Source organism: Myotis myotis, unplaced genomic scaffold (assembly GCF_014108235.1).
Source record: "Myotis myotis isolate mMyoMyo1 unplaced genomic scaffold, mMyoMyo1.p scaffold_m19_p_2, whole genome shotgun sequence".
NCBI classification, from domain to species: domain Eukaryota; kingdom Metazoa; phylum Chordata; class Mammalia; order Chiroptera; family Vespertilionidae; genus Myotis; species Myotis myotis.
In genome coordinates, this window is record NW_023416324.1 from 9742647 (window position 1) to 9758669 (window position 16023).

The 16023-nt window shown below is 57.8% G+C and overlaps 1 protein-coding gene across 1 annotated transcript in view; it reads right to left on the reverse strand.

The window, feature by feature from the left end:
* Nucleotides 1-1101: 1101 nt before the first annotated feature.
* Nucleotides 1102-16023, reverse strand: part of IFFO2 (intermediate filament family orphan 2) — a 42492-nt gene continuing 27570 nt past the window's right edge. The window contains exons 2-9 of the mRNA XM_036347416.1: nucleotides 12679-12739; nucleotides 11143-11238; nucleotides 9847-9987; nucleotides 8405-8544; nucleotides 4676-4796; nucleotides 4434-4526; nucleotides 3381-3511; nucleotides 1102-1929 (exon numbers count right to left, since the gene is read on the reverse strand). Coding sequence (XP_036203309.1) covers nucleotides 1824-1929; nucleotides 3381-3511; nucleotides 4434-4526; nucleotides 4676-4796; nucleotides 8405-8544; nucleotides 9847-9987; nucleotides 11143-11238; nucleotides 12679-12739 — 889 coding nt within the window. The 3' untranslated portion in view covers nucleotides 1102-1823. The remainder of the gene's footprint in view (nucleotides 1930-3380; nucleotides 3512-4433; nucleotides 4527-4675; nucleotides 4797-8404; nucleotides 8545-9846; nucleotides 9988-11142; nucleotides 11239-12678; nucleotides 12740-16023) is intronic.

Genomic DNA, 16023 nt, shown 5'->3' on the forward strand with positions numbered 1-16023 from the left:
ACGTGGCCACACTGCCACGGGGAACAGAACGATTCGCCCAACAAAAACGAAAATTAGGAAAAAACCATAAAGGCCACCAAGTTCTGATAAATAAAAAGAACACACTGTCACTAACACGCTTGCTCTCTCTCTCCATATATATATATATATATTATGTGACTATTATGTACAATGGTTTTAAGACTGCAAAACAGGGAGGGGAAACAGAAGAGAAAGAAGGCCCTTCGCGGTGGTTGGTACCCCGGGGAGGAAAGACTGGGGGGCACAACCTCCTGGAAGCCAGAACCCCTCTTGTGCCGGGAGTCATAAGCCCCGGAGGTAAGGAGCTCTGGTCATCGGGCTCAGTGTGCTCTTTGACCTCCAGGGGGAGCTGCTGGGCCAACAAAAACAAAACTCGCCAAACATACCCACAGGAGTGGGGACAAAAAACTTAAAAAAAAACCAAAAAGCAAAGCCTGGTCAGCTGGCTCCAAGCTGGGACTTGGCGGGTGGCCTCACGCAGCGCTCTCCAACGCAGGCCCACTCAGGCCGTGGGAGAGACTGGCTCAGTTACTCCCCACGGGTCAGTGAAGTACGGAAAGAAGCTGGCAGATGTCGAACAAGGATGGTTCTCGCCTGAGCGCCGCCTCCTGCCACCTCCAACCTGCCAGCAGCCCTCATTGCCTCCCTCCTCGTCCCTTCCCTTCCCAGTGCCTGCCAGTGGCCCGACAGTGGGCGACTGGGCACAGTGGAGAACCAAGATGGTAGCAGGCGGGCCTGACCCGGCTCCACTGGGGAAGGGGTGACGGCAGGCCTGGCTCCCTTCCGGCTTTCTCACAGAGAAATTACAGACCCCAACCCCTTACAGTCGGCTGGAAACAGAGGGAAAACATCAAGTCATCAGGGCAATAAAAGACCCCCCCCCCCAACACACAGAGGTCCCAAGAAAGCAAACAGTCAGGTGGCCAAGGGCTTTGCAGGACCCAGGCCTCTACTGACCTTGACCGAACCCCCTCACAGGCTGCAAGAGACATGGCCCTAGCGGCGGCCTCCCTCCCAGCTCCACGGGAAAACCCTGAGTCTGGGAGAGGCCTCCCTTCCACAATATATAAGGCAAGCTGCTTTTTTTGTTTGTTTTGTTTTTTGCATAGTAGTTTAAACACAGTGAGGCTCCACCTTCCCCCACAGTGCCTTGTCCCTCCACTGTGCCACTCGATCTGAAAAGAAACTAAGAATTTGTCTTCCCTCCCTCCTTCCATCTTTTTTTCCCTTTTGATAAGTGAAAAAAACCCTTGGGAGGTCCGCACCCAGGCGTGGAAGGTTCGCAGAGGCAAACAGCTCCGTCCTGGATGGAAGTGGACCGCCCAAGCCCCACTCCATCAGTGCTGGCCAGCAGAGGACGGGAGGGCATAGGTCATAGCCAATCAGAGGAGCAGGTGGGAGGGTAGAAAACCATAATCTGCCACACCGGGGCCCCGCCCTCACCTTAGAGTTTTGTATAAAAACACCTGCTACGAATAATTCTTTGGAGCTCAAAGTGGCTCAGCTTAAGGGAAAAGGCACGGTTCACACGGCATCATCTGGACAGAAGTCTGCATTGGTAACGTGGAGTGTAGAAATTGAGAGCACCATTCCGTGGGTGGGTGGATGGAGAGGGGCACGGGGGGATGGTGAGTGGAAGGGAGGAAGGAAGCAGCGGTCCCTTGGGGCCTCCAGAGAAGGGAGGGCAGAGGACGTCCGTGTGGTGAGGACCGGAGCCCCACTCCGAGGAGCCTTCCTGGCCTCGTGGGGAGAAGGGGCAGAGGCCCCATCACCAAGACCACCAGGCACGGGGGCCTCAGCCATCAGCTGACCATGGGCTCCACGTCTGCCTCCCGCTCAAACTCGTCCTGGATCTCGTCTGTACTTCCTGAGTCGCTGCTGGCCACGGAGCTGGGGGATGGGGAATTCCTGGAAGGACGAGAGAATGGGGGTCAGTCGGGGGGCAGCCTGAGGACCCTGAAGGATTTAAGGAGCCGGAAGGGCTGAGCAACCACTCCTGCAAGACCTGACCTCAGAGGGGGTCCTTGCCTGAGACCCCGCCCTTGCTCTGCTTTTCTTAGAATCTCCTAAGCCCACACGCTGAACATGGCTCTCAAGACCTCTGGGGGCTCCTGTTCCAGCCTCTAATTGCTCCGGACGCTGAAAGCCCCGTGGGAGCAGAGACCACGGACCAAGCGTGGTTCTTACCCTCGAGCCACCTAACACAGGACGGGCACAGAGCACGTGCTCAGTCAACCCCAGTTAACTCCATTCTCACAGGGAGGCCATACTGGATAGTGGTTAAGAGCACTAGGTTCAAATTTTGGCTCTGTCACTGATGAGCTGGGCGCCCTTGGGCAAACTCTTTGACCTGCCTAAGCTTCCGCTCCTCCACCCGCACAGGGGAGATAACGACAGTGGACCTGGGGGGTCCGTGAGCTAACGGTAGGACTGGCTGAGCCGAGGGCCCCACACGCTACTTCCCACAGAGCTGCCCTCCCTCTTCTACAGCCTGAACCACAGCCTGCGGGAATATCGTCGTAACAAGAGAAGCAATTACAAGGAGCATCTATTTGCGCCTTGTGCCAAGCACTTTACATGTATTATCCCATCTTATTAGTAGCATGGCTATCTCCCCAACAGGATGTGTGTTCCTTTATTTTTTAAAATATATATTTTTTATTGATTTCTGAGAGGAAGGGAGACAGGGAGAGAGCTAGAAACATCAATGATGAGAGAGAATCACTGATCGGCTGCCTCCTGCTCGTCCCACACTGGGGATCGAGCTGCAACCTGGGCATGTGCCCTGACCGGGAATGGAACCATGACCTCCTGGTTCATAGGGCGACGCTCAACCACTGAGCCATGCTGGTTGGGCGAGGCTGCGTGTTCCTTAAAGGCAGGGGCTCTGTCTTTGTTTTGGGGTGTCAGCCACCCCGGCAAATAAAAGGGCCCTGGCCCACCTGGCCCCGGAGTGGAATATGGGAAAGAATGTGAAATTGCTTTCTATGGGCAAATGGGGGTCCCATCAGCCATGTGGAGAGGAGTGTCCTGCCCACCTTCTCCACTCCCCAGTTCAGCAGAAAGGGGGGTGTAAGCTCCCTAGGGCAGGGGCGATGGCTGATACGCTCATCACTGTATCCCCACAGCCTTGCACAGAGCAGGCCTCCGACAAGTAGCTGTTGAGTAAGTGGGTGCAGGGAGTTACGTGAGATTAGGGAAGTCATCTAGCATGCAGTAGGGAGGTGACTAATATTCCTGGATGGATGGCCGGACACGTGCGCCGGGCAGATGAAACAGGCCAGACTTGTAAGTTGCAGCCTCATAAACGTCCCCCAAGAACCCAACTGCTGAATCCCCAGGGAGGAAGGGCCAGGTACCTGTCCGCGGAGCCTTTGATGAGCCGGCGGCAGGTCTCCATCTGCACGTCCAGGCCACGCTTCATGCTGCACATCTCCATGTATTCATGCAAGTGTCGGTTCATGTCGCTCTTGGCTGTGGCCAGCTCCAGCTGAGGGGAACCAACGTGGGGTAAGGTGAGGCCAAGTCATCCTCACAGCAAAACCCTCAGCAATCCCCTCCCACCGCCTGGGTGGTGGCGGCCTCCAGACCACCCCTGGACACCACGCCCGCAGGACCCTGCCTCGGCCTCTGTTCTCTGGATACCTGTCCCCATGGCCTTGAGAAGGACTTCTGGAGAAAGGGGAATGGTTGCTTAGCAACCACAGGGCAGCCTTCCCTGACGAGCCCACCTGGTTCTACCAACTCTATTCCACCCTGCACCTCTGCGCTCCTTTCTGTGGCCTTGATTAGAAAAGTCCTCACGTCTTTACATTTCTACTCTTCTCCACCAAAGGAGACATCCCCCAGGACAGGGGCCCCTCTTTCTCCAGCATGACAACAGCAGTGACCTCACTGGCAGACATGGCCACGTGCAGGCTCTCGGGCACAGAGGGCGGGGCTCCAAGGCTGTGTGCTGTCTGGGGACCTTGGCCAAGTCACTGGTCTCTGTTAGCCTCATGTCCTCCTCTGTAACACAGGATGCTCAGTACCTACTGCATAGGGTACCTGGGTACCTGCAGGTCCATACGAGGGTGTGCGGAGACTAGGAAGGGTGTCCTTGTCATGGGCTCATTCGGTGCCTAGTGTCACTTGATGTCACTCAGTTGTCAGCTCTCATTATTTTGGGACCACCATCTCAGTTGAATAGCTTAAATAAAACCTCGCTGGGGCAGACAGGGATCACTACTCCCATTTCACAGGTTAGGAAACTGAGGCCCTACAAGGGGTATGGCTTTCCCAGCACCAAGCAGGGAACCGGTAGGCCTCCTGACTCCAGAGCCTGTGGCCACCCCAGGCTACCAGCCCCTGCCTACGTAGCAACTTAGTCACCAGGGGTCTCGACGCGGAGGCTGCACAGGCCGAGCCCTCACCTCGATCTGGCCTATCGTTTCCTGGTACTCCTTGTCTCTCGTCTTGAAGAAGGATTCCGTCTCATGGATCAAGTTGCCCAAGTTTTCCTCTTGCTGGGGAAACAGATCAAAGGGGAGCATTTAGCTGGGGGAGGGGGGGTTGAGGTGGGGAGCTGCAGGGAAAGGATGGGGAGGAGGGATCATTGAAAGGAGGTGCCCCTGGTCCCCACCTCCCGGCCCCTGGGAAGCCTGGCCCCACTCACCTCGCCCTGCAGGTCTATACTTGGGTTGCAGTTGGTGAAGTCCTCCCAGAGCAGCAGTGTGTCTTCATTCTCCTCCCACGTCAGGCTGTCGCAGTCATCATCAAAGTCAAAGGTCTCCCGCCTGGAGGGGGACAAGGAGGGCGGGACTGAGCAGGAGCCAGGCTCCAGGGGCCAGGACGGGAGGGAGACAGGGTGCTGCCCCAGTGGGTGTGTTCCTAAGGAGACAGAGGTGGTGGCAAAGGGGACACGCGCCTTACCCACGGAGTTGAACTCTTTTAAAATGCAGAATGTTCTCACATGCTCTTTATACACTTTCAAATGTATGTTTTTAAGAGGCCAGGCTTCATCATCAATGGAGACTAAAGGCAATTTCCGCCCAAGTCCCATCTTGTACGTTTTTCATTCAATAGCTCATTTCTTGAACCTCTCCTTTGCGTGAGGAGATTTACATAACGTCGGCAACTCGGAATGGTTGATGCTACTGCTCCCATTTTACAGATGAGGACATTGCAGCTCAGAAAGCAAAACTCACTTGTCCAAAGTCACATGCCAGCCGGTAGCGGAAACGGGCTGAAGCCAGATCTTTCTGTTTCCTACAGCGCTTTCCTTCCCACGAAAACAGCACCACTCGCTCACGATGTGCTGTCACAGGCTGGCTTCTGAGCACTTAGTAAAATGCAATTTATTCTATCCTCGCACCCATCCCAGGAGACAAGCTTATTATTCCCACTTTACAGGTGAGGAAACTGAGGCTCAGAGGGATCAGGTAGACTTCCAGGACCACACGTGCTGAAAGTCACATTTGAATTCACCGCCTGGGTGACTTCAGGGCTCCCCTATTCACTAGGGCTGGAAGGAGGGGGCCGGACCATACGGGATTGCCTGGGACTGCGTGGTTTCTGGAGATGCATGGTTACCCCAACTGGAGGGGACCTTAAGGACCACTCAGCCCAATATGCCCACTAATCAGGTGAGAAGGCTGATGTCAACAGGGGCTAAATCACTGGACCGGGTGAATTAGCCAAGAAGGAAGTGGGTTCCAAGTCTCCAGACTCCCATCCCAGGCTCTCCCCACTGCTACACTCCCTCCCTCAACTCCATCCTGGATTTGCCCAACCTTCCAAAAATGGTCCAGGCTGGGGCCACTGGGCAGGGCTCAAGAAGGAAGAATTTCTGATAAAAAGCTGCCCAGAGCAGCCCCTGGAGCGAGGCTCATCTTCAAAATGCAGTTCCAGTCAGAGCCTATAGGGGGCTCTGTGAGTCCAGCGAGCAGAGCTGGGGACCAGGCTGCAGGGGGAGGAGCCACCGGCTGGACTAGCTTCAGAGAAGCCCCTGGGGTCCACTATCAGTGCATCACATACTCAACGGCTGACTTCATTTCCTTCCCATGGTCTGGGATCTGAAGGAAACCCCAGCTGAGGAATAGGAAACCATCAAGGACCGGAAGATGGACCAGAGAAAGGGCTGGGAGGAGGCGACCCCCACTCCCTGCAGACCTGGAAGGCGGGGCTGAGGAGGAGGGCTGGCCACCACCCAGAGAAAGTAGCCAATTCCTCCCCTTCTCCTTGGTCTGAAGCCCAAGCACCAGATTTTGATCAAAACAAAACAGCCCAGACACGAGTGCATTATTCAAAGACTTCAGTGGAACTGGCCCGGGGCAGTCTCTGGCTTGGATCTCAGCAAGCGGAGATGGAGGGGCGGAGATGGAGGGGCGGGGGCTAGGGCTCCACCTAGGGTGGGGTCAGCGTGGCCTTGGGTGATTGGAGGGTTTGTTTTTTTAAACTTAGGGACTTCACGACCATATCAATCTAATGTTGTGCACCCAGGAGCCTGGCCCAAAGCGCCCCTGGACCAGCTCCTGGGACTGTCCCTCTCAGCTCACCCATTCCTAGGCAGCCTACTGCTTCCCCGGTGACTTTATGAAAATGAGGGCAATGATTTCTTCAGAGAAGCCCTTTAATTCAACCAAATGAACCCAGTCTGGGTGGGTGGGGGCATGCAATTCTGCCTTAGGCTCAGGAATGCCCAGAGCAACGTTCAGAAACCCTAGACCCAACCAAGGGTTACCCCCCCCACAACCCCGTCTTGTTAGTAAAAGATGAGAATATGAGATTTGGGGGCGGGGGGGGGGGGATGTCAAAGAGGAATCAAGAGTCTGGGAGTGTTCCTGTCACCTTCCAACAGCAATCCCCAAAACACAGCCCCATTTTGGGGAAAAACGCACCCCACGTTCCCACTGTCTTCCTTGCCAAGTAGCCGGGCTCAGCTGCAAAGGGACCGGGGCAGGGATGGCGCCTGGAGAGGGCAGAGGGACAGCTCTTCCAGGCATGAAGACAGCTGGTTGGGGACGAAGCACTGGACTGACCATCGGGGGCCAGGCTCCATCCCATCTCCCACATCCCTCTCTGCCTCAGTTTCCCCCTTCGAACAGGAAGGGGCTGGGCAGACTGATCTTTACAGGAAGCATTAGCAGAGTCCCGGGCCCCTGACTTCTGAGTCACCTATGATGGCAGAGGCATCTGCTAGGAGGAGCGCGCCCTCTCGGGAGGGGTTCTGGGGGTTTTGTGATGCCATCAGAGCAAAGATGGCAAACCTAGCCCTGCGGTTGGAGACCGAGGACCTCAGGGGAGAGGCACTGGTCAGAAAGCTTGCTCAGCCCTGAGACTGATGTAGGGGGGTGGGAGGGGGAGGGGGTGGAGTTCTGGAAAAAAGCTGAGTCCTCAGGGCTCAGGAACCCAACTGCAAGGGACCCCAGACAGAGCAGGCAGGAGCAGGTGACTGGGAAAAGGGAAAGGTGACCCCAGAGACCAGCCCCAGCCCTGCCCTGTGAGTCCAGGCCCTTAGGCAAGTCATGCAATGCCCAAAGGGACACCTCTCCCTCCCCTTCCTTTCCCACCCACTTTAGGGTGCTATGTGGGTTAGAGTAGAGCTGGAGCCGGTTGAGAGCATGGACCTGGACAGGTCAAGGCCTCAAAGCATCCCTGCCCCAGATCACTCTACACAGTGAGTGTCGGGGAAAACAGCTCTTGGGGGGTGGGGGTAGGGGGCGAAGTAAGCCCTGCTTGGTAGCATTTGCCAGTTTTCCACGCTGGCAAATTTTAAGCTACTATTGTGCCATCACTGAACCTGGAGCCGGCAGACGTGAACAATCAGCTTTCATGAGCCGGTACAAGCCGGTTCCATCCCACCACTGACCATGTCCAACCTACAGTCTGCCACTAACCCAGGCAGCATCTCAGCGGGAGAGGACACAGGCAGGCGGGCCTGGCTCTGAATCCCAGCTCGGCCATGTATTAGCGGAGTGGTCTTGGCCAGGGCGTTTCCCTGCGCCTCAGTTTCCTCGTCTACAAAAGGGGAGCGATAACCCCACTTCCTGGGCCGACAGTCTGGAGTTGAGGGAGTCACGATTGTAAAGCACCCTACAGATGGAGGGTGCTGGCCAGCGTGGTGGCGGGCATGTGGCTCAGCTCAGCCATCCCACCACGAGGAAAACCGGTCGGGGTGCGTCTGAGGCTTGGCCAAGACTCCCACACAAATACGACCACCACGGCCACTGGTCCTTTCTGAAAGTGGGGAACTTTCCAGATTATAAATGTTACAAATGAATGCAAATGTGTTCAACAAAACACACTGTGGGCTACTTTCAGCCCCGGCCACCCGTTTGCCACCCCTGCCCTAGTGACCTGGGGGAGCAGAGAGGAGCCCCCAGCTGGGGCAGGGAGTACTCACAGCTGGTTAAACATGCGCTTCATCTCGTCTGTGATGTTCACAGAGCTGACCTCTTCATCTGAGAACCGGTTCGCCTCCCCGTCCTGCTCAGAGATGTCATCGTCCGAAGTCACCTTACGCTCTTTCTTTTTGGGGACCACCTGACCCGGAGAGGAAGAGATCGAGGTAACTGGGAGGCTCTGCAGGGAGGGAGGGTCGGGGTGGACCGGGAAGGGAGCCAGCATCTCACGGGATAGATGGAGCGTGGCTGGGGCCAGCTGCTGCCAGGGAAGATGCACAGGTCCTCTAAGAAGCAAGCGGCGTTAGCAGGAAGCATGAGGTGGGGAGACATGCGGGATGGAGGACACAGACAGCCTGGACCCTGCCCTGCCCTGGTGGCAGGGCCAGCTCAGCTCACCCCTTCACCAGAAAAGCCACCACCAGATTTGGGGAGAGGAGCGAGCTGCGGTACAGAATCACCTGGGATGTCTCAGCACCAGCCAGGGAGCCAGAGAAGCCCCCACGAAGGCCCAGATGGCTCCCTGCATCCAGATCCCTCCTGCTCACATGCAAAGGCAAGAGGCGGCGGCCCCCGGTTCACCAAGCTCCCTCCACTCCCAGCAGACAAGACATGAGCAAACCAAACCAAGGCTGATATGGTGCCCCCTGCTCTCCAGCAGCGGGGCTGCGAGGAGGCCCAGAGGGGAACAGGGGGCCCAGGGAAGCGCAGGTCTCACCCGGCTACATCCAAAGTCACACACTGAAAGCAACAACACACTGCCCTGGGCTAGCAAAAGCCGAACACAGCCCAGACTGAAGAAGCAGGCTTCGGAGAAGGACGCGCGCCCTTCGGGCAGCTGGACCAGCCAGCCCTGGGACAGCGGCCCTGCACCCATCGCCTCTTCTCGGGACACACACTTGCTCACTGAGGGGGGAGCGGGGAGGGGGAGACCGAGTGCCTCTTCAGTGGGAAGGAAAACCACACAGAGGCCAACAGGCTCGTCCCTGGATTCCTGAGGCTCATCTGCCAGGGCTCAGCCAGCTCACCCAGCGCACCCACAGCCTGGCACCTCGAGGAAGAGGCAGGAATCCGGACAGTGAACCCAATGTGGGTGGGTGGACGAAGCCCTGCAGGGTCAGGAGACCCGAGTTCTAGTCCCAGCTCTGCCATTTCCGCCCTTGAGCCCCATCCTGTCACCCCCCGGGGTGAGAGTCTCCTCAGCCACAGGATGAAGCTGTCAGCCTGGAGGATGGAGTCGGGCCAGCCTGAGTCTAGAGTCCCTGAGTCTACGCTCTCCTGGGGAGGCCATGCTGCCTCGGGGGCCGGAGGGGTGGTGGTGGGGGGAAGTGGGGAGGATGTGAGGGGAGCAGGGCTGGCCAGGCAGGGGGGGAGGCTGGGGCTCTCCGGAGGGTGGCAGTGGCAGGTGGGGGTGGTGATGGTGAGCAGGGTGAGCCCTAGTCACCTGGAAGATCTTGGACACGTCTTCCGAGTTCCGCTGCTGTGCGACATCGCACAGCTTGGCCGTGATATCGATTCGGCGGCAGATGTCCATGTCCACCTTCATGGCCTTTTCTTGGATCTTTGTGTCCAGGTCTGTCATGGGCTGCAGGGAGGACAGCAGGGGTTACGTGAGCGAGGGAGGGAGCAGGCATGGCGTGGGGCGCTGCTCCCCGGCCCCTGCTGGACAGAGAGGAGTGGAGGGCCCTAGGTGCGGGGTGGGACGCCCCGGAGTCCGAGGCTGGCCTCGATGGGCGTGAAGGCTTGGGCCAGCGCTGCTCAGGCTGTGGCGGGGGTGGCGGGGCCGTGGGAGCTAAAGGCTCTGGCGCCGAGTGGACTATGTGAGGCCGCGTTTGTGGGCTCCCTAAGGGCTGGACGACACCTCTCAGCAGACACAGTGTCACTGTTTATTCTGTTAGAGCAAAGACAACACAAAGGCAATCTCGCGCTGAAAGACTCCCTTCTTTCCCCACGGAGGTGCCTGCCAAGGTGGCTCTCTCTCTTCAGGATTCCTCCCATGGCTGACAGCGGGGGTCTGCCCAGGACAGGGGGTCCCCCAGGACCCCAGTGAGGGGAGCCACATGGCCTCCCCCTGGCACCCTGGGAGGTTTCTCCCAGCCACACCTGGCTTCACACCCCTCAGGGTCAGAGGCCACACCTGGACGAGTCACCCGGAATCGGGCACCTTCTCCTGGCAGCTCTCCCTACACACTGCCCGCTGCCTGCAGGTGGCAGGAGACCCAGGTCCCCAGCAGGGAGGTGGCCTGGGCTGCCAAAAGCTGCCGGTACCCGCGGTCACTCAGAAGGGCTCTGATTGGCCAAAGGAAGCACACACTCGCCTTCCCCGACTGTACAGAGCAGCCCCGCGGAAGGCCACTGGCCTGGGAGCCTCTCGGGGTGGCATGGCACAGGCCTCCCTCTACCTGTGCCCAGGCACTGGGGCCCTCGGCCACCACCCGCCGCATCCTGGCGAGCTGGGGAAGAGTCGGAGCCAACACACACAGACCGTCCGTCGGAGGAGCCTCGGGAGGCAGGATGGGTTAAGCGGCAGATTAATGCATCTCTACTCAGACCAAGGGAAGCGGGAGAGGGAGGGCAGGAGGGGGCGCCTGGTCTCTGATGCATCTGTCATCCTCGCAGTCAATCGCGCAGCCAGGACTCTAACTAGAAGCCGAGCTCTGGAGCCTCGGAGTGAATGAAGCGTTTTGCATGATGGGTGTGGGGAGGTGATGACGCCTGGGGCGGCGGCCAGCGCACTTACATCACTCATGAGCCCCTTAAACACCACCAGCTCGGCCTTCAGCCTCTCGATCGTCTCGTTCATCTCCTCCTGGATGGCTTCGGCCTCCTGCGCCGCCTATGGGGACAGAGATGGGGAGGGTTGAGGGGGGTCGGGCACCCTGAGGGCAGGAGGGACCGGACACCTGGGCCCAGCCAGGCCAGGCACCTGATGGCTGGGGATGGGGCTCCAAGGACCTCGGCCCAGCCTGACTTCCCAGCACTCAGCTTAAAACTCTTCTCAGAGGGATATTACGGCACGAGAGACCCATGGCAGACGGTAAGAGGAAAAGAGCAAGTAATGCAATAAGTGATCCCCATAGGTTAACATATGAGGTCCGTTCGTGTGACATCGCCAATATTGACCGCCTCTGGTCTCCCAAATGGCAAGTGTCAACCTAACCCAGTGGTCGGCAAACTGCGGCTCGCGAGCCACATGCGGCTCTTTGGCCCCTTGAGTGTGGCCACGAAGTTTCAATCGCACTGTACGTGTGTGCCCACACGTGGTATTTCGTGGAAGAGCCACACTCAAGGGGCCGCAGTTTGCCGACCACTGACCTAACCGAGCAGACACACCTGGAGTGTGTGTTTGCACGGGAAAGACCGAAAGGTCGCACACCTGGAGTGTGTGTTTGCACGGGAAAGACCGAAAGGTCGCACACCAATGTGCCATGGGGGGGAGGGGCGGGGGGGGGGCGGAGCTGGAAGGCGGCTTTATTTTCTTCTCTGAGCTCTTCTCAGCCTTCCAAATATTTGAGCATAAACATGTTATGTTTGGAAAGTAAAAAGCACTTTCCTTATCAAAGCAGGGGACGTCCATCCTCTCCTGCCGATGTATTGATATTATTTTAATCTGTCTCTAACTTGCTTAGAAGATACATTTTTTAAGTATCAGAAAGCAATTTTTAAAAATATTTGAAAGAGCTTTCCACACCTTCTTATGGGGCCACTATTCTTGTACCCATTTGGCTGAGAGGAAAAGGGAGGCGGGAAGGTGAAGTTGCTTAGGGTACCCAGCAGGCAGATGAGTGCAGGGCCCCGAACACAGAGCTACCGAGCCAGAACAACAAGGAAGGTCCTCATGCCCACCATGGGGAGCCCACTCGGGTGGGGCGCTCACCTCGTGACCTGCCCACTGCCCTCTCCAAGCATTGGCCCTAAGTCAGTTCCTGCAAGCTGGGGGTGGGGGTGGGGGCTTAAACACCATCCAGGTGGGGAGAAGAGGCAGGAGAGGGGAGTCACTAGCCCGAGGTCACCCCACAAGCTGGGGCGGCACCAGGGCTTGGACCCAGGCTTCCCAAGGCCTGTACCTGAGCTTTGCTGCAACACTGTGCGGTCCACACCTCGCTGCAAAGCCGGGGACAGAAGAGGCCCCTTGGCTCCATCAAGGAGAGACTGAGGCGGCAGGAAATCACAGAAGAGGGGCTGTGCTGGGAACTGCCCCCGGCTTTGCCCCCTGAGGACTTTGCCCCTGAGGACTGTGCCTCTTCTGATCGGGAGGGACCTCTGGGGCTCTTACCTCCTTCAGCGTGTCCACCACGGTCTGCAGGTTCATGCTCTTGGCCAGCTCCTCCTCCCATCTGTAAGAGCAAGAAGGACAGGCGGTCAGAGGGGGCCTCCCATGCCAGTCCAGCCTCACACCAAGCAGGCAGCCACCCTGGGCCTGTACCCGGCACAGCAGTGACTCCACCCCTGCCTGCCCTCCAGGAGCTTCCGTCTAGGCAGGGGGTGGGGGCGGGGCAGGGACAGGCAGGTCAACACAGGCCCTAATACCAGGTGGTGCGGATGAATGTCATGCTTCAGGCATGAGCACAGCACCATGGGAGATGAAGGCAGGAGGGACCTCCACTCCCCCTTCACGAAAATTGTGAAGTGCTGTGCAAACACTGCTGCTCCTGCCGTGGCTGCAACATACACTATCGGGGCTGGCACGCAGGGGCCAGGCTGTTCTCTGCACCCATAAGAAGCACTTTTATTGTGCTAATTGTCGCAATCTTAGTGTCTCTGGTCCCATAGCCTACCCTCACCAATAAAGACATCACTGTACCGTACAGATGAGGGCTGGAGGCTCAGAGAAGTCAAGTGCCCGCCCAAAGACACAGCTAAGTGAGTGGGTAGGGCTGGATTTCAAACCAAAGTCTGTTTTATTACAGAAAAACAAAAAATAACAAACACAGCGCTTGCTTCTCTAGCGCTTATTTCATGCCAGGCCCTGTTCCAGGCTTTCCATGTACTGTCTGGTTCGTGCACACGCGGGTCGAAGCTGCACAGGAAATGACAGAGAGGAGAAGGCACGGCGGGGTAACGACATACCCCAGCAATCACTGGAGGCCGGATGAGACGATAACCAGTGCACTCGCCGTAACAACACCAGCTCGCCTTAACGAGGGCTGACTTCGCGTGAGGCACCCGTCTCCATGACATAATTCAATGACATCACAACCTCCATTATCCCCACATTACAGGTGCAGAATGGCAGGCACAGAGTCAGGTGCCCAAGGTCAGGGTGCAGACAGGTGGAGCCAGGACTCAAACCCTGGGCTCGAGGCTCCAGATGGAGTGCTCGTAACCCTGCTGGGCTCCTCCAGGACCCAGGACCAATCAAAGCCCTAACCCGGCTCCCCACCCAGACCGCCTCCCTCCCCAGAGGAAGCCAGGGGCAGGCTCCCTTCCCTCTCCATCCTGGGACAGACAGACCCTTTCTCTCCTTGCCCCGCTGCCGCCTCCCTACATGGCCTCTGAGCAGCAGATCTGGAAGCCTTTAGGATGCTGCCGGGGCAGCTAAAAATAGGCCAGGGGGAGGGATGGACGGAGAGCGGGTGACGTCACCCGCTTTTGGAAATAAGAGAAAACGGATACTGTTTGCACACACAGAGGAAAATTCCTCCTTTCTCCCACACGAGACGAGACGGGCCTGGCTAGGGCTCCCGGAGGGACGTACAGACACACACACAAACATGCACACACCCCCCTCTCCCCTGTTCCCTTTGATCTTTATCAGCCCCCGGCACTGGCAGCCAGGCCTAGATCTGCCATGGGCCACAGGCTCCAGGACCTAGAGGGCAGGGGGGCTGGGGGGGGGGGGGTCTTCTCCCAGGGATGAAGGACACAGAGGAAGCCAAGGGGCAGAGAGGGAACCTAAGGGTCTAACCCAGGCGGGACATTCTCACTGAACACCCTCGTTGTACAAATAGAGAAACTGAGGCCCACAATGTGCCAGAAATTTGCAAGGTCATCCAGGGTGTCAAGGGCCAGGCCAGGAGTTCACCCCTAGGCCCAATGTGGGGGGACAGAAGTCCTGGGTGGGGAGAAGTCCACAAGCAGCCCTCACGCCCCCCCCCCAACCCCCCAGCAGCATGGGGCATCCAGGGCTTCCCTCAAGAGAAGCCAAGGTCCAGAGGGCAGGTCCCACACTGAATCATCCCTCCTGGCCATGCAGCTCTGAGTGGGGGCAGAGAACCTGATTCCAAAGCCACTGCGCAGAGCAGGTGCCAGCACCTGGCCTCACTACTGCGTCTTACAGCGACAGCAGGAGCAGCAGAGAAGGGGGCAGCGAGGGATGAAGATGCAGGCGCCCAGGGACATCTCCCCGCTACACATACACCCATTCCCCAAGCTCCTGGGCCGGACACCCAGCCCCCTCTCCCTTTTCCTTTCAGCAACCTTCTCATGAGGAAGGTGGGGCAGGAGTCAACAGACCCATTGTACAGATGGGAAAAATGAGGCCTAGAGAAGGAGAGCGACCGGCCCTAAGTCCACCCAGACCGAGAACCCAAGCCACGTTAGCAGCAACAGAAGCAGCCATTGATTGGTGAGCACGTCTGGGTACCACGCACGCACTGGGCTCAGTGCCTCATACACATATCTCATCAGCTTTCATGTGAACTATTAACCCTCTCGGGCAAAGGATTTCCCCCCAAACCCATTTTGCAGATGAGAGAGCTGAGGTTCAGAGAGGTGAGGTCACTTGTCTAAGGTCACACAGCTTTCAGCAGGGCTGGGACTGAGGCCTAGCCCCTGCTCACACTGGGCCAGGCATGGGCATCACGTGGATCTTGCTCGGATGCAGACCGGATTCAGCAGGGCTGGGGTGGGGCGAATATGCTGCATTTCTAATGAGCTCCCGTGCAGATGGCACGTGGAGTGGCCCCACGCCTCACTAGCGATTCTAAGCTGCACCCCGGCAGATAAACTTGCTTGAGCCTTTTGTTTCCAAAGCCAGGCTGCGTGGGCAGCGGGCACTTCTGGTCCCAGAAGACCGAGCACAGACCCCAGCGTGTAGATAGCAGCTGGCCTGGCAGACCGGATCCACTGCCCACGCTGACGTGCCTCGGCTGCGGCGGGAAAACCTGGCTGTGCCGGCCCCAGTGGTGACAGTGCAGAAAAGCTTTGCCCTTCAGCTGCTCCGGCTGACTGGGGCGAAAGGATGACGACAGGTGATGTGCTTCTGAAGATGCCCCAGACACCCCACCCTCACCGCGTGCAGCCCGGAAGCGGGAGCACCAGCTTCCCCGAGAACTGGTCTGCCAAGTTATGGGCTATGGAATTTCAACACCTGCTTCTTAGGCCCGGTCCAGTCCCCTCCCCCACCTGGATCAGCCCACAGGAGTAAGGTTTCGGCGGGACGGTGTTTTAGGCAGAGGGACCAGCATCAGCAAAGAGGGGCAGCAGGAAGGCCAGGGAGTAGCCAATGGCCACTGAGAAGAGGACACACCTACTACGGGTCAGGGGCTGGTGGATGTCATGTCCTTTAACCTTCACTGTCCTAATTCTCTTACCTGACCCACCGCTCAGCAAAGGTGGTCACAGGAAAACACACACACACACACACACACACACACACACACACACACACACAACACCT